The 26,208-nt window shown below is 41.2% G+C and overlaps 1 protein-coding gene across 1 annotated transcript; it reads right to left on the reverse strand.

Moving 5' to 3' along the window:
* Nucleotides 1-198: 198 nt before the first annotated feature.
* On the reverse strand, nucleotides 199-21,793 carry map3k9 (mitogen-activated protein kinase kinase kinase 9). The gene is made up of 11 exons (XM_074692204.1): nucleotides 21,150-21,793; nucleotides 17,795-18,208; nucleotides 14,747-14,927; nucleotides 12,239-12,387; nucleotides 11,701-11,876; nucleotides 8,519-8,759; nucleotides 7,976-8,098; nucleotides 7,696-7,837; nucleotides 7,421-7,533; nucleotides 5,168-5,917; nucleotides 199-4,974 (listed from the first exon to the last, which is right to left on the reverse strand). Exons 1-11 carry the CDS (start codon nucleotides 21,541-21,543, stop codon nucleotides 4,520-4,522), a joined length of 3,138 nt encoding a protein of 1,045 aa, XP_074548305.1. The 5' UTR covers nucleotides 21,544-21,793; the 3' UTR covers nucleotides 199-4,519.
* Nucleotides 21,794-26,208: the final 4,415 nt, after the last annotated feature.

Raw genomic sequence — 26,208 nt, forward strand, 5'->3', positions numbered from 1 at the left:
GGTAAGAAAATAACTTTATCCTGCAAATCTTTATCTTGTGATTTATTGGCATTGCCCTGAGTTAATAAGCTACTTGGTCTTATCTCTGTTTTTGGTCTCCATCAGTTCTTAAAGGAATTGCCTCGAGTCGTTACAAAAAACTCGAGGATAGTTTCAGTGAACTATAGCATATACTGTATCCAAAAAAAGGTGTCCAGTCACATTTCTTATTTGTTTCAACATTTTTCAGAGGGTCGCATTTAAATGTGTGTTAAATTTGTGTTCTCTTCAGAGATAAACACAAGCTTACTTGGAAGACGTTCCCCATTGGGGGTAGGCAATCTGGGAAACTATAAAATCATGATAGTTGTTTTCAAGACTTTTTCAGGCAAAAAACATTTCTAGCCCCTACTCTTTCTTATCCTGAGAGTTAGCTGCTAAAATCTGTTTTCTTCAACTTGAGAAACTCTAAATAAAAAGTTTGTTGTGTATAAAACAAGGAGCTAAAAGATGCTAATCACTAATACGCTGGGCAAACTGTAACAAAATTGCTTGACCCTGGCTACGGGTAGGGTCTGTTGAAGGCTGCTGTGTATCGATGTGCTCTATGTCATGTACTGTCTTTGATTTTATTTATATTCTGTTCATTGTTGTCTCTTTTTGCTGGTTGTAGATATATGTGTAGCCTAGGTGGACTGCAAAATCAGAATTGCCCATTGGGATAAATAAAGTTGTCTAAACTTAACTAAACTAAACCAAACTAATAATTCATCCATTATGACTCTAAAAGAGCAATAGCAATTACTTCAGATGAATGAATAGTTTTATAAATAAAATCCAGACCCAGTTGGCTCATTGTCTATGACTTTACTCAAATCAGTGTGTTCCAGTGCAAATATAAGTCAGTCAATAACAGCCTTATCTCCAACCTGAACATTGTCCATCATCAACAGTAAGATCAGCTTATTCATGGTAATATTACAGACAGATATCGACACCTCAGCCACACCTTTAGAAGGAGCGCCTTGTTTCATCAAGAGCTCCTTTGTTGAGATAGTTTTTACATTTAGCATGATCACATTCTGTACAGGCCTCATACACGGAGCATTCACATTTAGACAAACATGGGCTAACACTTGAGATGGAGACGGGTCAGACCACAGAGGATGCAGCTTTCCAGGCTTAGAGGTGACTCAACATTCAGAAAGAAAATGAGAAAATCAGGCAATGCAGCGTCAGAAAGTGGTCTTCAGACTACAGGTAGCTTTTTCTTGCTTTAAATTCAACATTCATGAAATATGAAATTGCCCAGTGTACGTAATTATGAGGATTCTGAGACACATTTATAGCCAGATTTGGCTCCAACGGTGATAAGGATTACCTGTCAGATGTCAAGTTTGATTACACAAAATTCTACACGATCATAACCATGGGATCAATCGTGGTTCTTAAAGTTTACTGTGTGGTGTTCTGGTCTCGAGCGGTGTGGTGTGTCCTTATTAGAGAGATCTTCCAAGATTTTATTTATTTATTTTTTAATCAGCTTAGACTTAAAAGTTGTTTCTTGTGTGGTTGACCTCTATTTAGCATTAGCATGTAGAATTTTTGGTGTAGACAGGCAGGTGAAATTAATACTTTGACAAGTAGACTTGACTCCTTTCTCAGGTCAAGATTCCCCAAAAAACTGCCAAAACTTATCAAAAGATCTTCCACAAAGTTCTTAAAGTTGTGAACTCTGTCTCAGGAATGTTTTGTATTGTTGCATTTCATCAGATCTATCAGTATTGTATGAACTTATCATTTTTTAAAAAAGTCAAACTGTTGAAGATGTAAGAAAAATCTGCAAAAAAACAATGAAAAAACAGCTTCAATGTGATTTAAAATGCATTATGTAAAATACAAAGCTAGTCAAATCAGGCTGCGTTTTGAAACATTCATAGACAACAGTGTCAAATCAAGGCATATACACTGAATTATAAAAATAAACCATTAATAAATAAATAAATTAACAAATAAATAAATAAACAAAACACAATGAAGGAGTGAACTCTTGGTCACACGCCACCAGGGCCTGTTTCATCTGTGTCCCACTCAACACTCACTCCTATGAAGTTCCCTTTTTACTTTAAAGACATGTTTTTCAACTGGTGGGAAAGGAAGTTGTTCAGACAGTCACAAAGAACAAAATCTAGAAATTTGTTAAACCCTGTTTTAACGTTTTTGAGGTTTGATTCCAAAGACATCCTAAACTTTTTTTTGCACATGAATAAAGTACACTGCTTCAACAGGTAACTCAAAAACAGACTGTAAAAACTCCACTTGGAGTGTGTCTTTCATGACTGACAGCCTTAGGTTGTTATTCAAAGAGTCTGACCTTAAACTGACCATGGACTAAGTCTCTAAGATGTTTATTTAACACCAGAAATATGTTACATTTATCTTCTTGAATGCACCAAACTCCACCGACAAAAACAGCAATTTTACCTTGAAGAAAACTGGAGTTGCTGCTCTACCACGGCTCCAACCAGGCAGGGTTATAATAGTTAACTAAAACGAAACTAAAAACGAAATCAAAAATTTAAAATACATTGCAGTTAACTCAAACTAATAAAAGCTAGAAAACAAAAAAGATAAGTAAACTAAAACTGTATCTTGTGTTCACAAAACTAACTGAAACTAACAAAAATTATAGACAAAATGTCCTTAGTTATAGTTTCTGACGTGTTTAATTGCATGTAAGTCTGACTTTAATTGTATTTGAGTCTGCCTTTATTGTTACAGGGTCCAAGTTTCTAATTATTTAAGCTCATATTATATTGTTTTTATATAATTAATTTTTATATTGTTTATGTTAAAATTATGTTAACATAATTTATGTTTATATTTTTTATATTAAGTTTATATTATTTTCTTGTGTTTAAGGCAGCAGCCAACAGTTCTTCAACAGCATTGACTGAGCAGTGAGCGCTATGTTGGACTTGAAAATAAACAGTATTACAAAATATTCACTCTGACCTTTTTGAATCCTGCACCTGGTTAATAAGGTACGAAAAAACTAAAACTAAACTGAAACTAAACTAAAACTAAGCCTTGTTGCAAAAATCAAAACTAAATAAAAACTAGAATGCCCGCTCCAAAACTAGTTATTAAAACTGAACTGTAATGGAAAAAAATGTCAAAACTAACTAAAACTAAACTATAATAACAACAAATCCAAAACTATTAACCTTGCGACCAGGCACTTTATTTGTGCTGTTTTGTAACTGTTCTTGTTTTATTGCATTGCCTCCAAAAAATACAACACAATCACTAACATTCCCAACCGAAGTAAGGCAGCAACTTCTTATTTCACTTCTTGGTAAAATTGCTGTTTTTTCCGATGGAATCTGGTGGCTTTGCATAGAGTGTTCAACAGCTGTTTCAGTAGCTTATTCGAATGCTGTCAGACACTTTAAAAGACAATAAGGATCTGCCAGTTTTCAAAACATGCACTCAGTGGAAATACTTTTATCAGGCTCATTTCCTCTGAAGACTTTGTTGGAGGAGGCGGAGGTGGCTGCATGTCCTCCCCCACTCTCAACTCCCCACATCTTCAGTCTCCAGCTCTCCTTTCTAATAAAAGCAAATCTGCTTGATGAAAAAAGAAAGATTTCATTGGAGACACTGCAGAATGTTTCACAGCTGCAAGTTGAAGTCATGCTCAAAAAAACAAAACAAAAACACAAAAAAACAGGGCCTGGGTTTAAAAGCACAGAAATTCCCTCCTCATGAGGTCATTGATGTTTTTGGTTGTGACTTCTCGACAGTGTTGCGGCTCTAATCCAAACCAAAAACTCACATTACATGGCTCAAGATGATGTCAGATACTATCTCAAAACTGCAGCTTACATCATACAACACCACTCCTCATCCTCGGATATTACTCTGTACAAGTGATCGGTGATGCCAGGTGCTCGATAAAAAAACAGAAAACGCATCAGCCAAACCATTAAGTAAGATTATTTCTCTACCGATGAGAGAAAGAGCTTATCTGACAATGAAAAAAACCTAAAGCTTTACATTCATGACGCTTTCCAAAAGTGCACTTCATTAAATGCACCATCTTGAGCTCAAGCTTGAAATAAAAAAATATGCAAAGCTTGTGAAACTGGTAAAGCTGTTCAGTGGAGAAGCAGTAAATCAGTTTGACCCCAAAGGAAAGAGTCAGAAAGCAAAAAAATCAACCAAAAGAAAAAATGATCCATCCTTCTGAAGGCTCACCGACCACCAGACTGTGGCGAAAAAATAACCCCAAATTCTTTTTGTTTTCATGGATTTAGATTTATCACAAACAGCAAAACAACAAGGTGTTTGTTTCTGTTTTAGAGGAAACATCTATTTAGACTTCAGTGATAATATTTTAGACGAGGAGGGATGAACCAACCTCATTCCAGCTCGGTATCAAGCTTGGTTTCAGGAGTATTAATGGGCTCAGACCAGTAACAATCCAAAGGCTTAATCCAAACTTTACAGCAGTCACAGTTCCATCCGTCAGGTCCAGTTAGGACCAGAATCCAGGTCTGTAGCGGTACGGTGAGTCTTTGGGAAAGCTGATCTCTGGTCTACAGAGTGGCACAGTTCCATCCTGACACTGTCCCTCGTCCAGCCGATCTAACAAGTTCTCCTTCCTGCGAGGGGAGTATGGCGTCGGGGCCTCCATGGGAGTCGGGAGCACCGCTGTGTCGACGCCAAACTCCACAGTTGGAGGAGTCTCTGTGCTGGATGTGTGGGCGGGAGACTCGCCGTTACCCAGGTTTTGTCCGTTTCCCCGTGGCCTCGTCTCCGCCCAGAAGACTTCACAGCGAGCGCGTGGGGAAGGCCGAGGCCGGGCTACAAAGTCTAGGGTTTTGGGGCGTTCAGGAGCACAGCGACGGCGGGGAGTAGGAGGGAACACGATGTTTGGGTCTGGGAGCCGAGGGACCTCACGACAGTCTTCCTTTATACCTCTGAAGACTCCTGTCGAGGTTAGAGGAAGAAATGAGAAAAGAGAAAATCTTAGATAACAGCCAAGGTTTTTTTCCTGACTGGAAATCATTTGTTTTGGGTGACACTTTGTTTTTTTATTTACTGAAGTAAATAAAGCAATTGACTTAGAAAATTAAAGAAATAAGTAAGTAAGGAAATAAGTAAAGAAATAACTAAGACCTACCCGTGTTTTCTAACGCCGTCTTCTCTGGTAAAGGTTCCAGGTTATTAGGGAGGCAGCTCTTCTTTATGGCCCCGTCTGACGGCGTTCTCCTCAGACTGCGTGACGAGCTTGGGGCAGAGGGAACGTGAGTGGGAGTGAGGGACTGTCGTGGGTTCCTCTTGAAGCTCTCCAGGTGGGTGTTGACGAGTGGGTTAACCAGCGTTTGATGCTGTGACACAGGAGGCCGAGCAGGAGGCGAGGCGGGGCGGTAGACCAACAACTCCTCGCTGTCCGTGCGCAGCAGCGAGCGTGTGGAGTTGCAGTCAGACACAGAGGATAAGGATAGCAGCGTGTAGGAGGCGGGCAGGCCTCGCTCTGGCAGCGAGGGCGCCGAGGGTTTCAGCGGACTCTCCCGCCTGAACAGTTTGCGAGTCTGGGGGCTGGTGCTCCGCCTCTGCCCCCCTGCTCTGTGGAAGAAACCCTCCCACCTGGATTTGATGCTCTCCTCCGGCTGGGCCAAAGTGAGCAGGTTGCAGCCCAGACCCACGGCTGCTAACAGAGCCCCACAGCCCAGCAGGACCAGCTCAGACCGTCGCCCCCCTCCTGGGCTCTTCCTGCATGGCGGTGTTCCCGGGACCTGTCCGGTGGGGCAGTACTCGTCTCCGTCAGCCTCAGCAGCAGCCGTGTTGGACTCCTTGTGGAAGGGGAGGCAGAGGTAGGACTGACCAGGAGCTGCTCCAGGCTCGGTGGTGAAGCAGCAGTCTTCATTTTCTAAAAACAGGATCGTTCACGTTAGCGTCAGCTGAGGAGCCTTTAGAGGACGCACTCTGAAGCCTGAACATTAACCAGAACTGACACAGAATCAGCCAGCTGGAAGTTAACATCTACCAGTGAAACAGGGACGAGAGGGGGGACTCATATATCAGGATAACCAGGAGGAATTCATCAGCCTACATTAAACAGAGGAGGTTACACAACAATCCTCTCTGTGTTTCTCTGCAGGGCATGTCATTTTCTAAAACTGATCCTCTGCAACTGCACAAAGCACAGGAACAAGGAGGGAGCGGTCTTTTTCATCAGACTGCATCATTCTCTCAGAAGTCTCACAGATCTGAAAAACAATCAGCTCTCTCCAGGTCTCACTGGATAAAATGGGTTTTAGAGAAGAGGGTGGAGATGGTCGACCGGTCAGTTCATTCTTCAGACCAAGAGGATTTTAAGCAGAGTCAAAGGATGCTCTCTTTACAGAAAGTCTTTCTCTTCTTTTCTTTCTTTCTCCTTTTCCTTCTTTCCTTTTTCTCTCGCCCTTTCCATCTTCCCCCTTTTCCATATTTTCCATCTCCCCATATTTGTCTTTCTTTCCCTTATCTCTTCCCATTTAGTTCTCCCCTTTTCTCTCTCTTCCCTTTCCTTCTTTCCTTTTTCCTCTCTTTCCCTTTCCTTCCTTCCTTTTCTCTCTCTCCCTTTCTTTCCTTCCTTCTTTCCTTCATTCCTCCCTTCCTTCTCTACCACTTCCTGTCTCTTCTTTTTGGACTTTCCTCTCAATTTTCTTCTTTCCTTTTCTTCTCCACCCATGTCTCCTTCTCTCCTTTTCACTCTCTCCCTTCCTTTCCTTCCTTTTTTTTTTTTTTTTTTTTTTAACTCTGAAGCACTTTCCTTATTTCCTTTTCACCCCTCTTTTGCTTATTCCCTTTGTTTCTCACTCCCTTTCAGTCTTTTCTTTTGCACTTCCTTTCTCTCTTCTTCACACTCCCCCTTCCTTCTCTCCTTTTTTCTCCCTTCTCTCCTTCTCTCCACTTCACTCTCCCCCTTTCCTTCTCTCCTTTTTTTCTCCATCACTTTTCTTCTTTCCTTTTTTCTCTCTTCTTTCATTTTCTCCTCCTCACTCTTCCTTCCTTCCTTCCTTCTCTCCTTTTTTCTCCCTTCTTTCCTTCTCTCCTCTCCTTTGCTTACCTATTTTTCTCCATCACTTTTCTTCTTTCCTTTTTTTCTCTTGTTTCCTTCTCTCCACTTCACTCTCTCCTCTTTCTTCTCTCTTTTTTTGTATCACTTTCCTTCTCTCCTCTCCACTCCTCTCCACTCTTCCCCTTTCCTTCCCTTTTTTCTCTATCACTTTTCTTCTTTCCTCTTTCTCCCTTCTCTCCACTTCACTCTCTTCCTTTCCTTCTCTCCTTTACTATTTCTCTTTTTTTCCTCCATCTCATCATTTTCTCACTGTCTGACACCATCCAATCACAGAGCGGCGAGTAAAACAGGAAATAGATTTTCTCTCACCCATCTCCACGAGGCTGGGCACCCCGGGCACAGCTGGACTGTGTCGGGGAGATCTGCGGAGGTTTGGGGCACTGCAGGAGCGCTGCCGGCTGCCTTCATGAGGAGGCTTCACACTGAGAGAGACAGAAAAACCAAATGAAGCCTGAACAACTCTAAAATCTATGATCAGTTATTAACACACTTTAAATGTATACAAAGTAACGATGAACATCATCATTAGCCACAGATTAGCTGTACAGACTGTCTGTGGAGAGTGTGTGTGTGTTTTTTTTTACCTCGCATCAGCGCTGTGCTCCCTGTACGGGCCGCCTCCTCGAGATCTGCCCTTTTTCCTTGAACTCTTCCTCTCACCCTCCTCTTCATCCTGCAGACAACCTGCACCCCGACCCCAGGCTATACACCCCTCACCAGGAGTGACTGTGAAACAGAAGAGGAGGCGACAAGAACCAAACCGTGTCAAGTCACTCTTAATTATCTTTAAAAAAAAAAAAAAACAGATGTGAATATTATAAATGATTATATTAAACTTGATTTTCAGACTTTGGTTGTACTCACGCTGGATGGCTCGGAGGCGAGGAAGTATCGGTGGGCTCGTTGGAGGACTGGAGCTGCTGCTGAGGAGACTCCTCCTCCGGTCATGAGAGGGAGACGCCTGCACGGTGATTTTGTGCTGAAAATCTGAATCAGGATTACAGATCATTGACATAAGTGGGAGTTAAGACACTGATTTACCCAAGAAACCTAACAAACCTAAAAATCCACTTCATTTAATTTTGTAAAATACTGTAAAAATTGAGTACATTGTACATTTGCATCAGATATGTAGTGCAGCCACAGTTTAACAGAAAGGATAAGAGATCGAATCTCTTCTGAAATGATTTAATTGTCATCTTCTGTCTCCCAGTTTGAATATCTTGGTGGTTTTAGTGTATTTTATAACATATTTGAAGCTCTGCGTCACCTCCATGTTTGAGATCTGACATGTAAACAAAGCTGTCTTGGCCTGTCTGCTCTTAGAGGAGATATTCACTTTGATATCGTGTCTCTGTGTGAACACACACGTGCAGACTGTTGACACACGCCGTCTGTTTGCAGTACCTGAGGGCAAGCTGATCCTGTTCCCGTCCTTCAGTTTAAGGCGATTGCGGCGGAACTTGCCCTGCCTGCTCTCCACGTGAGGCTTCTCCTGGTAGAGCTGGTGAATGATGATGTTGAGCTCTCTCTCCAGGATGTGGATCTCGCGCTCCGCCAGCTCCTGCTCGCGCCTCCTCAACGCCTCCTCCTGGCACTTCTGCTGCACCGCCGCACGGGTCAGCTCCTCCTCCCACGATCGCAGCTCCTGAGGGAAGGATGAAGGAGAAAAACACGAAGCCTGTGAGACATCACGAGTCTCAAGCTTCTGGAAGAGTTTCAAAAGGTTTTATCTCTGAGTAAACTTCAATCTTTTCCTGAATTTAACTTTTCACACACAACTTCTTTGAGCCATTTGTGAAGCACATTTTAACCTTTATGAGAAACATGCCATTCATTGTAGTTCAAATGATTTGTATTTTCAGAGATAGACTTCAAAATGAGAGCTGTAACAGTGAGGCTAATGTTTTACTATACATTTAACTTAAAGTGTAATTCCAGCTCTTCTAACCGTGGGCCTTTGTCTGGTTTCGGAGACAAAATGATGAACAGGAAATCATTTTTAAGGTGCAAAAATTTAATTTCTTAGGCCTGAAGTCAAAAAACTTGCTGTAATGGCTGCGACACACCCTCAGAAGGCAAATATTAAAGGAAGGTGAACATTTTTGTGCCAGACATGCTTCAATTCTTATTAAAGAACTGAAGTTTAAAGGCATGTTACAGCCTGAAACGTAACAACGACCTGAAATGCAGTGAAAAAAATGTAATAACTGACCAAAATTGTTACAAGTTGTAACAATTTGGGCCAAAATTTATTACGTTACATTTTCAATTATGTGGCGCTGTTGTTTGAAACATGACAACAAGCAAACTTTGCCAGTTTGTACCATAGTTTAGTAGCCGGCCGTATGAGTAAGATGGTTCATAGACCGTGTGAAACCGAAAGAATCCAGTAACGACATGAAGGCATTACAAAGACTATCATCAACAACGTCCACATGAATATTACAGCCACCAACAATGATGATTTTATCTGGAAGAAGAACAATGTTGGAAAGAAACTCTGAAAAATCAGTGAGAAATTGGGAGTACGGGCTAGGAGGCCGGTAGACGATAACAAACAAAATGGGTTGCGCTGTTTTTACAGCTGGTTGCAAGAAACTAAGAAAAAGACTTTCAAACAGTGGCGGCTGCTGGTCAGTCAAGGAGGGGAAGCTCATTTTTTTCCGACCTACATCATAAATTTGTTTATTTATTCAAACATATTTTCTACCCTCCATGTCAGCTCGCTACTAGCTGGAGCTGCTACGTGAGACTACGACAGGCTGAAAGTGTGAGGGTTATACTTCAAGATGACTGGCTCATTTCACTGTCAATCAAAAAGGGATTCGGCCTCAGACAGATCATCCAATCATCATGCAGAAGCCCAGCGTCCAGGCCAGCCCACTGCCTTATTGACCCCCAGAGACGCTGAGCGTACAGTGTGTGGGACAAAGCCCAGCGTTTACCCAATGACCGTCCACAGTGGAACAACCCACTTTACGGTTCCCCACTGAAGTCAGAAGACGCTCAGTGTCCGACTGTGTTAAAGCGCTGAGATGCTGCAGGGATGAATGAGAAGGAGGTGGAGCCAGTTACCTGTGATAGGTAGCTGATTCTGAACAAAAGATGAAGGAATTCTAGCGCAGATTTTGTCAATGAAATGTACACACAGCATGTTATATGCTGGGGAGGGTTATGAGTATTAAGGTGACTGGGAGGAGTGGACTCGTTTAAACTCACATATTCACCCTCACACAGCCAGGTTTCAGTCAGAGCAAGTAAATCAATATGATAATCAGATATAAGTTCATTAACTTCAGCTTTAGATGATTAAGATCTAATCTTTAATAATAAACCACACTGGACTCTAAGGTCAAGTGCTAACGTAACCTCACTCTTCATTTTATTGAGAGACTCTCAAGCTTGAACAGACCACTGCAGAATAACTGCTGACTGTGGGTTGGAATGAACATTAGCACAACCAGTTTAGCCCCTGTGTTAGCCTTTAGCTTGTGCTCTATCACTCTTCTGTTTAGCTTTCTTCTGCTCTTCTGTCTTTTTGCTGTCAGACAGTCCAGCTCTAGTGTCCATTATTACTACAAAATTAATCCAAGAAATTGTTTTCAATAAAGAAAAACACAGATGTCTCTTCTCACTACTAAACTTTGTCAGCGGGTGTGATGTTGTCGTAGAGACTTTGACGTTAAGCAAATTAATCTAGTCCTACAGGCCCCGATCGGGGAGCTGAGAAATAGAACTTAAAATAATCTATTTTGGTGCTGATAATCTAATTCTAAATTGTAGATTGTGATCAGGCATATATCCATAAGGGAGACTTTTTTAAGACCACTCAGAAAGTCCTCACAGTCCCTTAAATTCTAGATGTCAGAGGAAAAAAAACTGAATTTTGATGTTAAAGTCAGAACTATGACTTCAATCTCACAGCTTTGGGATGACAGAATTTCCTAAGAAAAAAAGAGAAAAAAATCTGAAATCTCATCTCAGATTTATGAGCAAACTTGAATTCTTTTTTACATATCTCAAAATTTTAAAAAAATCCAATGTTATCTTCTTAAGGGCCCAAATTACTCCCAAATTAAACGACACACAGACATAACTTTCCTTTTCCACATTGAAAACAACTGATACCCCCCTCTTCTCAACACTACCAGACTTTATATAAACACACTGATCTTGTTTTACCAATTAGTGTGAGTGTGTGTTTATATAAATATAACGTAAAGCCCAATCCTAGCATTCAAAACACAAAGGTTATGTAACAAAACATGGCAGCAACGTACAAGCAGCTTCTATCTGCGTTGTAAAAAACTATTTTTGTTTGTGAGGTCTGGCGGTGGTGAAAGAGTGAAGAAACAATAATTTGTGGTCCAATAGATTATTCCTCTTTAAATGCCCTGAGAGGCAATTTTGCAAACTGAATTTTAGTGCTTGTGTTAAGTAGGTCAAATATTATGTTGTAGCCATTAAATACAGTTTCAAGGCTGCCAGATGATTGCAAAACTTTTTGCACCTCTGAGTCCAAAAGTAAAATTAAATAAACACCAGCAATATCTTTGATACTGAGCCCGAGGAGCACTCCACTTTACCTTCTCCTTGGTCCTCAGCTGATCAAACATCTCCTGGATCTCCAGCTTCCAGTCGTCCTGCAGAGAGTGGAAAGACTCTGCAGGCATCTCAAAGAAGCCCGACTCCTCAATGGCTGTCAGCTGATCCAGGATCGCTGTGAAGTGCGGTCTGGAGTGAGGGTCTGAGCTCCAACACTCTGTGGCAGGAGATTTAAAAAACACTCTCAGAAACTTGGGCCAGTTTTTCCTCAGTAAAAACTATTTTTGGTCCTTTAAGAGCTTCCAGAAAGTGATTATGTATTCAGCTTGTTTATTTGATGCATCTGAGCTATATTCCAGAGGCTTTTTCTTGCTGCAGTGCATAAACACACAAGAATCTTTTGGCTCCTCTCCCCATTTTTAATAATTCATCTTCAGTGGTATTTTTCTGGCACGTAAACTGACACTTGTGTTCCTGCCTGTGGGGTTTCATTACAAAAACTTGGACGCAGTTCTGCAGAAACATATGATCATTCTCATCCATCTGCTGCTTGTGCATTAATGATTCGTTTCCTCTCACCCTCCATCAGACGGGCGAAGGGTTCAGGACAGGTGGAGGGAATGGGCAGAGCCAGTTTGTTCATGGCGACCCCGTAAGCCACTGCAAGGCCATCGATACCACGGAAAGGGACTTCGCCTGTAAGCAGCTCCCACAGCAGCACGCCATAACTACAGAGATTAAAAACAGAAGGAGAAAAGGGCTGAATTAACTTTACAGATATGACTCGAAATATGCACTTTAACGGACCACCATGTCTCATAATACAATACCCTTTAAAGATAAGGGGCTTGATAGAGATGTTAAAATACAAACCTTTTCACATTTTGCTGCTTAATGAATACTGCCATGATGTTTTAATGCTCTACTACCCAGATGTAAACAAACACAGATGACAGATGTCAGAGACAAGGGATGAACCAATCCTGGTATCAGATATCAGTTCAGTAATGACTCTTAAAGTTGAATCAGATATTGTGACAAAACAGCCAAAACATTAGGCAGATCTAGTCAACTCAGTTCTATGTTGTCTGCATTCGTCAGTGTTGGCAGGTCTGTACATTTTTGCTAAGATGAGCTTAAAGATCATGAAGGATCAGCAGTTTAGAGGCATTTCACCTTGTTTCATCCTGTAGCTGCTGTAACTGCTGTAACTACTTCATCTGATATTTGTTGTGCTCTGAGCAGACATCTGCATGTTTCATGATCATAACTTAAAGGCAAAAAGAAAAAGGTCAATACGCTCAGATCTTTTAGGTGTTCTAACAATTTTGGCCACTTCTGTATGAGCAAAGTCAATTCCTCATTCATCCACTGCTGGGATTAATAGTTAAACTTTAAATACTTTTAATGTTTGAAATTTATTTATCACATGTTTATGAGTTCATAAAATTATAAAACTGTTAGTTTAAAAACATTTTTGTTGTATGTTGGTTTACAAAGATAGAGGGCCTAAAAAAACAGGGTAGTTTTCATTTCCATATGTCTCATAAGTCTCATTCATTGAGTATCGATAATCGATTCTAGGGATGCACCAATTTTCGCTTATACTGAAAGACGATATTAATATTGCTGTTATGGCCAATAACTGATATTTATTGGTAAGAAAACAAACAAAACAAAAGAAAAACCAAGCTGAGATGATGTGTAGAGGTAGTTCAGAGAGAAAGAGTAGGGATGGGTATCTTTCACATTTGAAACGATACGGTACCAATGCCCGGTACCTGGCAATCGGTACCGGTACCCAAAGGTACCAACTTTTCAGCACATTTTTGTGTTTATGTGGTAAAAAATGTCATTTTTTTAATAATAAAATATATATTTTTTCAATTTAACATTTTTATTCTTTAATATATAAACTTGTAATGCTGTGTTCATGTCCAGCATGGAAAATCACCTTCTCTTCCACTCCCTAACAGTCACAAGGATGCATTAAGGTACCTGAACATGGTACCTTTTGATTTTATGTGAATTGGTTCCCAGTACTTTTGACAGAATTCAGTCAGTGCCTTTAAAAGTACTTAGTTTGGAACACATTCCTAAAAAAGAGTGGCACGACTGTGAGAAAAGACGATCATGGAGAGGATCAAAGGAAGGAGCGCCCGAGATGACAGTGATAAAAAAAAGTATGTTGTGTCTATTTTTTGGACCCAAAACAAGAAGAGAGACATAAAAGAAGAGAGTCCACTCTTCTTAGGTAGTTTGGTGTTTACATAGTCATAGAAAACAATATTATTTGGGTCTTGAAAGATCGTTCAAGATGCTCTGAAAATGGCTGGCAGCTAATGACTAAATATTGGCCCACTTTTACTCATCGGCAGATACCGATATTGATACTGACGTACCGTGCATCCTATCAAGAATCGATTGGAAATGGTGGCGGGACCTTTTGTGGACATCATGTGACGAGCCACACGCTTATCATGTTTGCCACTTAGCAGCAGAATTTACAAGAGAATGGTGAAAAGATTAAAGAGATCGAAAGCTTGGCTTCACTTTGCCAAAAAAGACACTAACAACATAAAGTGCAATTTGTGCAACGCTGTAATATTGTGCAAGGGTGGCAACACCACCAGTGTTGTACTAATCTGGTTACAAAGCTAAATGTGGACATGAAAATGTATAATTCAAGCTGTTTTTCAGCTGAAAAACACTCAAACCTTCTTTATTTAAGTAAACGTCAAACAGGACTCATGTTGATTTCCAGAAGGACCAGGAAACGTCACGACAGAGACAGCTTCTCTGACTGGCTTTTCAATAAGAGGCAAAGTGTGCAGCCAAAGGACACAAACCTGGTGCAGAGTGTGTATTAATAGTTATATGAGCTCTTCAGCCTCAATCAATCTGCTGCTTTTCTCATAATACACAATGTTCTGCTCTTTCCCCCATGTACCAGCCTGAGCCGTGTTACATGGCAACTGTGTCCAGACTCTGAGCTGCACATTATCTGAGAAAAGCTGCTTCTCTCTCTGCTTTTAGACCAGTCTGTCTACTCCATCACCCTCCTCCTCCTTTGCCTCCTCTGCCCACCTCCAAATGTCGCTACCCTTGGAGAACGTGGACGAGCGGATGACTTCAGGGGCCATCCAGGCGTAGGTCCCCGCTGCGCTCATCTTGGTGGTGCGGTGCCACTCCCGGGCCAACCCAAAGTCTGTGATCTTCAGCGTCTTGTTGCTCAGGTCTTCCATCTCCACCCTCTCCAGGATCAGGACTGAGGTTTGTTGAAGGTGGAGCGGGACGTGATGAAGGGATATTTAGTTGGAGGATGTGGAGGAGGGGGAGGGTTGGCAGGCAGGTTGACCGTAAAGTAAAAGGATTCAGGTGATCATCACCAGGGTTGTAATGTTTGGAGGGAGAGGAGGAGGTTTTAAAATCATGTGCAAATCAAAAAATGGACACACGGTGGAGGAACAAAACAGGGTGCGGTTGTTGGGAGGCAATGATGAAAGAAGAGGAAAGCAGAGGAGAGAAAAGAGAACAAACAGAAGCTCAGAAACAGTGGGCGACTACAACAGAGAAAGATGAAAAACATCCATTTGATCAGTGCTGAGAATCTCACTGCATGTTTCTCCAACAGGTCATCAGACACCAGCACTAAAACCACAGTCAAATGACAGAAATAGCCTCTTTTGACGCTCCTTTCCAACATGTACCAGCAGAGTATCACTCCTCCTAACCACATGCTCTCTTTTTCTCCCCCATTCAGCTCCACAAAGCCAGGCCATCTGCTGCGGCTGTGCCCAGAAGAGAGGGTGTGTCTGCAGGCTGCGGTGCACATCAAGCACCCCTACATCTGCTGCCTGTGTGCCTCTAATGCTTCAAGCAGAAACACTTTCTAAACTAAACTAAAGCTGCAGACGCTGCAGCAAACAGGCAGAGACTCTGCATGAGGAAGATTTCTGTGTCCACCTGCGTGTGAATTCTTTATGTTCAATTTTAGGGTGACTGGGCTGAATATAGAGGACGCAGAACGCCTTTTTTGCTGTGACAATGCTCATCAGTGTCTTTTCAGTATGCCACTAAGTGCAAAGAGGATCTGATTGAAGGTGAAGCAGGTGTGAGTTCTGTAAGCACTGGAAATAAAACTGTTTCTGTTGACACCACCTCATTACTGGACTTTTTTCATCAACATATGATGATAAAATTTCATATCATGTGAAACCTGCGGAAGAGGCTGAGTTTTTGACTGCTTCTACAGGGTGTTATGGTGATATTTGTCCACATCAATAAGAAAGAGCAGCATATCAGAAAAAACTCCAACAAAAAGAAATAAGCTGTAATGAGAAGGAGTGAGAAGAAAGAAAGGAAAAAAAGAGTAAAAGAAAAAAATTTAAAAAGAAAAAAAAAAGAGACAGAACAAAACATGGGAGAGCAAAATATGATAGAAGTAAGAAAAATACAAAGAAAAGAAGAACAGAGAAAGACTGTACAAAGAACAGGTTAGGAAAATCTTAAAGAGGAGAAAGGGAAAATTAAAAAATATATATCATAAAAGATGGAGGCAGATGGGGGGGGGTGAGAACACTTTTCTACCTAATTTGTTTTTCTGAGTAGAGAAAGGGAGGAAGGAACAAAAAAAGAGGGATAGGACACAATGATAGGGCAGAAGGAGAGATAGGAAGGAAAGAAAGAAAGAAAGAAAGAAAGAAAGAAAGAAAGAAAGAAAGAAAGAAAGAAAGAAAGAAAGAAAGAAAGAAAGAAAGAAAGAAAGGAAAGAAAGGAAAGAAGAGACAGGAAATATAAAAAGGAAAGAAGAAAGAAAGAAAGAAAGAAAGAAAGAAAGAAAGAAAGAAAGAAAGAAAGAAAGAAAGGAAAGAACAGAAAGAAGAGACAGGAAATATAAAAAGGAAAGAAAGAAAGAAAGAAAGAAAGAAAGAAAGAAAGAAAGAAAGAAAGAAAGAAAGAAAGAAAGAAAGAAAGAAGGCAGGATAGGAGGAGACAGTAAAAGAGATACGAAAAGAATAGGAAATAAGGAGAGATGGAAATAAGGAAAGATATAGGAAGAAGTGAGGAAAAAGAGTGAGAAAAAAAGAGGATGAAAGAGAAAAGGAAATAGAAAGAAAAAAGAATTAAACGTGATTGGAGGGGGGAAAGAAAAGGGGAGGAATAAAGAAAGAAATGCGATAGAGATAGGAGACAGAGTGTGACAGAGAGAAGAAAGGGAAAAAGAAAAAAGAAGAAAGGGAAGAAAGGAAAAAGGGCAAGACAATTTATATTAAACAAATCTGTAGTCCTTTGGTTTATAGGACAGGTATATATATATCCTGATATCTCAGTCTTTCGTTCTATGTCTAAGCTCTACATGAGGATTTAGTTTCTTGGAACCATGAAGATCCAGTTCACAGTTAAATTCTGATGCATGCAGTGCTTCTGATAGGTGTGAACATCCAAACTCACAGGTAGCACGTCTAAAAATGAGACCTGTCAGCCTCTATGAGCCTCTATGAGTCTCCTGCAGAGGTTTGCCTCAGAATAAACTGATGTCCTGCATGGTGCAGAGGACTGGGGGTTTCCCCTGTAGAGACCACGGGGTGGCAACGAGTTGGTCTGGCTAAACACTTTACAGCAGCCAATAGGAAGTGAAGCTCCTGAGCTGATCACCAGAGAAGAAGCCAATGAGAGGCAGAGGCTGGCTGTGTGGGTTGAGGGAGCCTCCAATAGGGTGGCTGGGGCAGAGCATGGGTAAATCCTCAGTAATAGGCTTGGGATTTAGGGGATCCAGTCGGGTAAAATGCAAGATTACAACCGCTTCACAAACATACATGCACACTGCTTTTGCTTTCTGCTCTCGTTTCTGAGGGGAGGTGATCATCAGCACCAGGAAGTAGACAGAAACAAACAGATTTTGCAGCGTGATTCCAAAGACGCAGAAAACATCTGCAACAAACTACAAGCATTTTGATGTCTTCAAACCTAAACAGCACACAAATGTAGATGCACATCTGTAGAGTTTCTCTTGAAGAAGTGTCAGACATCCTTACACTCATCGAATTGGTTCATGTGCAAATATTCACTAAATAAACCTGAGGCATTAAACAGATCCACAGAATGAGCCCAGGAAGAGAAAGAGGATCTTACTGTTACTGGACTTGAGGTCTCGGTGGATGATGGGGACAATGGCCTGGTTGTGGAGGTAGAGCATCCCACGGGCAATCTGCACGGCCCAGTCCACCAGCGTGCATGGAGGGATTCGTTTCCCCGCGAGGGCCCGGTTTAGAGGCCCACCTCGTGCGTACTCCATGACCAGACACAGGTTGGGCTCCTGCAGACACACCCCCAGCAGGGCCATGATGTTGGGATGGTTGAGCATGGCGAACAGTTTGGCTTCTTGACGCACGCTCTCTAGTGTCTGCTCAGGGTCCTCATCTGGGTCCCGTCGCGCTGCCTTCACTGCCACCTCAGAGCCTCGCCACACTGCACGGTAGACTTTCCCAAATCCGCCCACACCAATGATTTCTTCCAAGGTCAGCTCAGAGAAATCGATCTCAAGGACTGAGGAGAGAGGGGGACAGAGATGAAGTTCAGGGCAGCAAAAAGTCACAAAATTATATCCTGCAAAATAATCAGAAATTTAAAAAAGAAAAACAAATCTGTGATTTACAAAGCAGAAACAAAATACTATAATTTTTTCCTCACCAATCAAAAATGTATTGCAAATTTTAACATGCTGATATTAAATCAAAAAGTTTTGTTTGAAAAGTTTCAGTTTGCTTTAAAAATCAAAAACTTCTCTCGGCTTTTGGTCACACTGCATCATATATACAGAGGCTTTAACACTTATTGCAGCAGCTTTTTATCCAAAATATGTGAAATGGCACAAATATGACTTCTAAATGTAAAAACTGTTCTTGGCATATGCAGGGAAAAATGTACGGGACAGAAAAGAAGCCAACAGCATGCCATATGTCAGCAGCTCAGCTGGATGTCACTGGTCACTAGTCCTGTTGGTGGTGTGCCTACAATGTCACCATACATATCTTCTCTTTGTTGATGAAGTAAATGCAATGTGTACGGAATTATGTGTCTCTTAGGTTAAAGACAGAAGATAGAACATAATCCAACAGCAAAAAAAGCTTCACTTTAAAAAAATACTCTGCTAACCTGCTGAAGTCAGACGTTTTTATCAGCATTTTAAATACTGGCAGAAATGTCGAGCTGGCTAACAGGCTAATCACTGGCTAAGGCTACTTTTATATCATCAGGAGACAGCAAATAACCTTATTTTTATCGCACAACAAGGGAAGTACACTTTAAATCAAATATAAAGTTTAACCTCTGCAAGTCAGCTCTAGAATTTCGAGTCACTAAAATGTGTGTTTGTATATTTCTTTACTGTAAGCCAGATCATATGTTGTGTCTAAAACTTCAGTGTAGCCATCAACCTCTGGAGTTTTGATTAACATCTACTGACATTATTATGTTGAAATGTTGAGCCAGCATTTCAACATATTGCTCTTCTGTAATTTTATCCCACAACTTTAACTTCTGTACTTTTTGGCATTTTTCACAGCCTTCAATTTTCACAGATTTTCACTGTACAAATTCTAAACAAGTCATCATTCTAACAGTTATACTTTAAAAAATATTCAACATTTTTCTCATTTTTCCCCATGACAATGAATGAAGATGTTCCGTCACCATGGAAACCACACAGCTGTTTATACCAATGGAAACATTCAGGATTAAAGTTACACATGAGGGTCTATCTGTCTCTCCTTACTTTCCTTATTTTCTTCCTTCAGCCTCAGCATTTCAACATTTCAGCATCTGCTGCAAGGAAATGTTGCACCATAATGCTTCTAATGTAAACAAGCAAAAAATGTCAGATGTCGTCTTGTAGCATTGTGTAGTATGTTAGTACACTGATCTAGTAGATGTAGGCTGTACCTGCTAAAACTGACACAACAGCTCAACCAGAGCAATGAGGAACCAGGTACAAGGATGTTAAACTGCTTCTGGTGCTAGCTCTTTAAGTGTTAGCCACATTTTGCTAACCTATTTGTCATTGTTTACCTGCAAATTCTTTGATCAGGTTTAGCTTTTTAGGATAAAGTGTGCTCAGTTTTGACTGATTTCTGAGTGTTTTCTTACCAGTCTTACATTATAATCACTTTTTTTTCTTTTTGGTGTAACCAAAGATCAGAAATGTATGGCAGCAAACTGATTGTACACTACTGAATGGACCAGCACATCGGTCTAACTCCAGGTGACATTCTGCTGAACTACCAGGACATAGTGTGGTGACCTTTTATTCTCACTGCCTCCTGGATGTTGCAACTGATGTCACTGTGAACGAGACTGTCTGTCTGTTTTCCACACACCCTCTGAAGGAAACCAGGGTGAGGTTAGTACGTCTGGAGCTTTTTTAGACTCACAGTTCTACTCTTCAGCGAGTGAAATCTTAGTAACATGGACCCAAAAACCAGGTCAGTCAGATGTAGGATGTTTCCACTAAGCCACCCTGCTGCCCCAAATACACGATCTGCTGGGACTCCCCCTCCTGCCGCCACATCAAGGAGCATCTGTCCTTAAATCCAAGTGAGAGTTTAAGAAAAAGAGACCCCTTCCACTTTGACAGACACATACGAAGACGGGGTCAGGAGTCTTTGTGTCTGTACACTCTCATGTTGTGGATTCCTAACAGACTGCTCAGCAGACTGACCTTGATGAATATTTCAGGTGTGATGCTGCTGTGTGAAAGTAGGCCAGCTGCTGCTGAGAGTGATGACATGAGCGCAAACAAAGACATCTGAGGCTGTGTGGACCACCCTCATTTTATCACCATGATTCTGCTAAGACACTGATAGAGGATTTGTAATTATCTTTTGCTGTACAATACATGCTTGCAAACATCTCACCAAGACAAGTAAAAAGAAGGATTGCTCTGTCTTTGTACGCTGCATGTATCTGCACTTAATTCTGCTTACTGGATCAGTCCGGGGCCTTGGCTGCACATTTAGCAGACGCTTTATACCTTTTTCTTGCAGTGCAGCTTTGGTGCAAACATCATTACCCCTAATGACCTGAGTGCATCATGCACCACCTCAGAGGGCGGTGAATTTAACATCTACTGATGATTTTGCATGTTTGTGAAGGAGCTGCATGCACATCTCTGCTCAATGTTCTCCCTGCAGGAGCTGCAGCACATTGTGTATTGTAATCTGAGCACAGAGGAGGGGTGCATTACAGACCGCAGCTGGCTGTGTGTTTGACAGGCAGTGAGATGAAAAATGGTCCTGAAGCTGAGAGGTTGTTAGGACCAGGACTGTTTGTAGGCCAGCAGGAGCGAGCAGTGCGTCTGCTATGACACAGCACTCTCCTCGTGGCTCTCTGGCCTTCTGACCAAACACCAGACAGGACCTGAGCTGTGTTTCAGTCAGAGATAGCACGCTGATTTGATTAGCTCAGGTATGTGGCACAATGGGATACTCACGGTGGAGCGGAGGCACTGAGTACTGTTGCTCCGGGGTGTCCCGGATTTCCTCCGGTATGCCATTCCCTTTGCTCACATAATTAGAGGGGAAGATGCCCACTCGGTCTGCTATCATGCCGGTCCACCACCCCTCATCCCCGGACACCAAGGAGTCCTTGGATAGGACCTCCACCAGGTCCCCTCGCCGCAGGCTGAGCTCATCTTCCGCAGTCGCCTCATAGTCGAACACGGCCGTCCAGAAGCCTGGTGCGCCTGCGGGGAGCGGATCCGGGGCGGCGCTGCTGCCATCCTCCGGTGTGGGCCAGCGAAAAACATCTGCCTCCGCTTCTTCAGACGAGGTAACGCACGCCTTGGGACTCAAACTATTGTCCAAAGCGGGTTTGAAGACATCCATGGACGCGATCCATAGGTACGACCTGGATCACTGCAGGCGCATCCACCTGACAGGCGTCTCGCTGCGCCCTGCGTCTGCACACACACACATACACACACCGACACACTCAGAGCTAAGTAGCGGCTAATCCCGCACACAAACACTGCTTTGGAGTGAGGGCACCATTCTGCTGCATCGTCTGCCTTCAGACCCCGTAGGCTGCCATCAAACACGCAGCTCCTGCTTGATGTTTTTCACAAACCTTCACCAATCATCGTAGGAACCCTTCAGACGCAGAGCTCTTTATTTTAAGCCAATTGTGCCAACGTGCGAATCACCCACGGCCTCCTATTGGTGCACAGACACGTCAGCAACAGTTTCCCTCCCTCCCTCTGCGCGAGCGTCAAACACCAACACCCTCCTTCCAGCGTGAACCTGCCCTGTACCAGTCAAACACAAACAAGGAGGCGTTTCTTCCTTCAAATTAACTCGTTTATTTATTAAATGACCCCCATCAAAAATTAAACAATAATAAAAAAAAATCTCAAGTGAAATTCCATGCACGGTTCCCCGAAATAAAACCTTATTCAACAACAAGAAATAAAAAAAATAGTCTGATGAACAAAACACTGTTTCAGAATGGTTGGGATAAGTGCATCTCCTCTATACTTTTATAAGTTGTTTGATCATTATTTAGCTAAATTGAAACCAAAGAAGGAAAACTGAGTTGTAAGATTGTCACTGGAGGCTGCTTCTGTTCACTCTGATGCATTCTATGTGTTATTATGCAAAACTAGGACAGAAAAACGAGTAAAGCAAAGGAGTGTTGTTAGCATCCGATATTTAAAAGCAGTTATCACAATTTATAGTGAAAAACTACAGAAATGTGAAAACAGCCACATTTCTAGGTCAAACGTATTCAATTACCCATTAGCTTACCTCGGAAAACAGTTCATGCTAGCATTCAGCCACTAGCTAGCTAACATTTCAGTTAGCTTGTAAAACCCAGACCTAATAAGCAGCTGAACTCTAACGGTACATTAACTTCAGTAGTTTTGGGTGATATGATACTAAATCAGGTACAGCTAGCTAAATGTAATGTTTGCTAGGAGTTGTTGACAAATAAGATAAATCACTAGCTAGCATAGCCAAGTAAAATGAGCTTTTATTTACTAGCTGTTCAAAGCTTAATCAAATAACAAAATGTTTAGATTTATTAAAATTTTTGTCCCCAAACTTGTGTTATTAATCATTCAGAAAATAATGTTCTTAAAATCCTCTGCTGTATGAGACCCTTTATGGAAAGCCGTTAGAGCATAAAATTGATATCAGCGACATAAATCATAGTCTAGCTCTGCGAGTCCTTAATTTTAGAGTACATGTACTCAATTTTGGTTTACTGGTACACGTGTAGACTTTTCTAAAAAAAAAGTGCGAGTAGTAGTGCTAGTCAGGCAAAATGCATCACTAGTTCTACTAGTAGACCGAAAATGTTCATCAATAGTACTAGTAGACTGTTTTAAGTCTATTAGTACTACTAGTAGACTTAAAAATGTTCACTAGTACTACTAGTTAGTCACATATGCTAATAAGGTGGTGGGAAAAACAATTCAGGCCTCCCATTGGCTTTTGAAAATATAAAAACCAATCAGGGTGCTGTATTTATTTATAATCCCTTCTACTTCATTTGAATAAGGTCTACTAGTACTACTAGGGACTGTTTGGCTTTACTAGTAGTACTAGTAGACTACAGTCTACTAGTACAGCTAATGAGTTATTTTGAGTTTACTAGTAGTACTAGTAAACCAAAATTTTTGTCTCACTAGTAAAGGTTTTTTGGCTCACTGGTGTGCAAGTAGGGGTGGGTACCGAATTAGGTACTTTTATAGGTACCGACTGAATTCTGTCAAAAGTACCGGGTATCAATTCATGTAAAACCAAAAGGTACCATGTTTAGGTACCTAAACCCATCCTTGTGACTGTGAGGGAGTGGAAGAGTAGGTGATTTTCCATGCTGGACATGAACACAGCATTGCAAGGTTATATATTGAAGAATAAATTTGTTAAATTGATATTTTTTTATATTTCATTATTAAGCAAATTGATATTTTTACCACATAAACACAAAAAAGTACTGAAACTTGCTACCATTGAGTACCGGTACCGATTGCCAGGTACCGTGCATCGGTACCGTATCGTTTCAAATGTGAAAGGTACCCATCCCCATGTGCAAGTACACCTTACTAGTAAAGTCTTCTTCTAGTTGACAATTTTGTGTTACTATTAGTACGAGTACAGCTTTGAGTTTTTACTATTAAAATTTTCTAAGTCTGCTACAACTGGGAATGTATAAATGATACTGTTTGTTGAGTAAGGTGGCTGCTGTGCTGATGTGGCTAATACTAGCTTGGAATTAAGTTTTGATGTTTATTTTACATTTGATGATAGCTTATTTGTTTGACACATAGTTTCCACTTGAAAGGCTGCCTTACACTTTTTTTGTCTTATGATTTGCCAGAAGAGCTTACGTGTCTGTATTTAGTGAGCATAGTGCATTAACATCGTAGCCCAGGTTGAAAATAAAAAGTAAAGCTTCATGATTTGAGCAGGTAAAATTTGTTAACCCATGAGCCAGAAGCAAAACAACAAAAAGGTTTGATTTAAAAACACTCTCAGCTTTGAAAACTTTTATTTTGACATCTCATTGCAGGCCAGTTAAAAACATACCCATCCAGTTAAATGTGCCCCTCTTGTTACACACACACACACCAAAAACAAAAAGTAAAAAGAACAGTATTTTTGTCATCAATGAACCTTTCCTTTGTGTCTCACAACAAAATCAACCACAAGTCCAACCCTTGTGTGGTGATACTTCAGTAAAGGAAACTAAAAGACTGGTGCCTTGAGAGGTGAAGTGAAAAAACAGAAATCATCTTGTACAGAATTAAGACATGTTTGTTTTTAAAGAGAAAAATTTAGTCGCGCCCCTTTCTTAAGGCTAACCACATCACCGCCTGCCGTGCACACGAGCCGGGCTTCAGCATGGCGACATGCACAAACAAACACAGGCCGATGTTCAAAAAACAAAGTTAAGAGAAGAAGTAACACAAATAGCCTTTAAAGGCGAGAGATTAAACCAAGAACACTGGCAATTTCTTGACATCACAAACACCTGCAAGACTGAAAAGACTCCCTGTTGCAGGATTTTAAAAAAGAGGGAGGAGATGATAAGCTTACCCCCAGAATTAAATGAATAAAAACCTCAAACTCCCACCGGCACTGGCTCAGATGAAGCGACTGAAGAGAGATGAGATGTGAGAGTCGTGTCGACATGCTCCCCCCGCCCATCCCCCAGGACACCTCTACTGTGTCTATGTAAACATACTCTGAAAATTATGTACAAAACTGTGGGGTTTGTGTTGCCTCAGAATGGGCCTCCATCTTGTGCAGCAGTGGACCCGTCGCTCTGCTCTGAATGTTTGTGTGTTTGTGTGTTTACATGTAAGAGATAGAGACAGAGTGGGGGTGAGCAGGTGTGGTCCAGGGCCGGGAGAAAAGCATCCAAATCAGCCACGAGACGTATGTACAACACTGCTCACCACAAAGGAAGAACACTAAGGGAGAGGAGGAGAAGAGGAAGAGTGCTAAGGAGGAGATAGAAAAAGGGACAACCACAGGGACTGGAGAATGACATCCCCCTTGTGGAGATACAGTGTCACTGCCACTTACTGTCACTTATTTTTTTGTTTACATTTTATTTTTATAATTTACTGACACACATTGCTTCCCACCTCTTTGGTAATCTCTTGGTTGATTTTAAAATTAGCCAAAATCGACTGATCACATATTAACACACACTTTATGCAAATGAACAAATTCTCTGCTGCTCTTGGGAGTTTCAGTGTTTTTTGTCTCTCGATTAAAAAACAAAGCACCAGTCGTGTGATAAACAGCATTCAATATCAACATCAGGCTACTTTCAGATTCAACCTGGAGCTGTTTGCTGCTTTTGACGCCCACACCAGTGACTTTTAAAGAAGCTTATCTGAAGAGTTTCTGTCTATCATTTTCAAAAGTTAATTTTCTCATGGAAAATCAAGCAATTTACTGCAAACTTAGCACTTACAAATCTGTCAGTGGTGTCACCAAAACTTCCATCAAGAGAAGAAAGATTAACTTTGCCAAAGCTTCATTTGAAAAAACCCCTTTATGTAAATTCTGTCAATGAGGAACAAGATTTCTTAGTGTTGGAAGCATTCTTACGGTAGTGAGCATTTGATATTACATAAGTCTGCAGTGACTTGAAACTTTAGTAGTGTTGTTAAAAAAAGAAAACAGTGCCGAGCATATTGACCATTTTTCTCCCCCTAAGAAATCCTTGTTACCCCAGAAGTCTAGGAAATTTGCTGCAACTCGCAGAGGCTACAATAACTAATAGGTTTTTTCAATCAAAACTGCATCGACAGATATTCAAAGATGCATTTTGAATCCAACAACTTTTGCTTAGTTCCAGCTAACTGCTGATAATGTAAGTGAACTGTAACTTAGTTGCCCATTTATTTAGTGTTTGTACATAGCCCTTTGTCAGTCAGTATGAAAAAAAGAAAGCTACCAGCTTGGGTTTGCTAATTAAAATCTAGCTAAAGTGAGCTGTATTCATAGCTGTGCATTTCCTTTATCTTGTAT

This window comes from Halichoeres trimaculatus, unplaced genomic scaffold, assembly GCF_033239565.1.
Source record: "Halichoeres trimaculatus isolate MK-OKI-2021-1 unplaced genomic scaffold, fHalTri1.1 fHalTri1_scaffold_17, whole genome shotgun sequence".
Lineage (NCBI taxonomy): Eukaryota > Metazoa > Chordata > Actinopteri > Labriformes > Labridae > Halichoeres > Halichoeres trimaculatus.

Excerpts from the sequence above, each read along its gene's own strand:
- map3k9 (XM_074692204.1), bottom strand. The coding sequence starts at position 21,543 with ATGGATGTCTTCAAACCCGCTTTGGACAATAGTTTGAGTCCCAAGGCG. Across the intron at positions 14,928-17,794 it reads AGACCTCAAGTCCAGTAACA|TCCTGATCCTGGAGAGGGTG; the intron begins GTAAGATCCTCT and ends AACAAACCTCAG. Across the intron at positions 11,877-12,238 it reads CTTCGCCCGTCTGATGGAGG|AGTGTTGGAGCTCAGACCCT; the intron begins GTGAGAGGAAAC and ends CTCCTGCCACAG.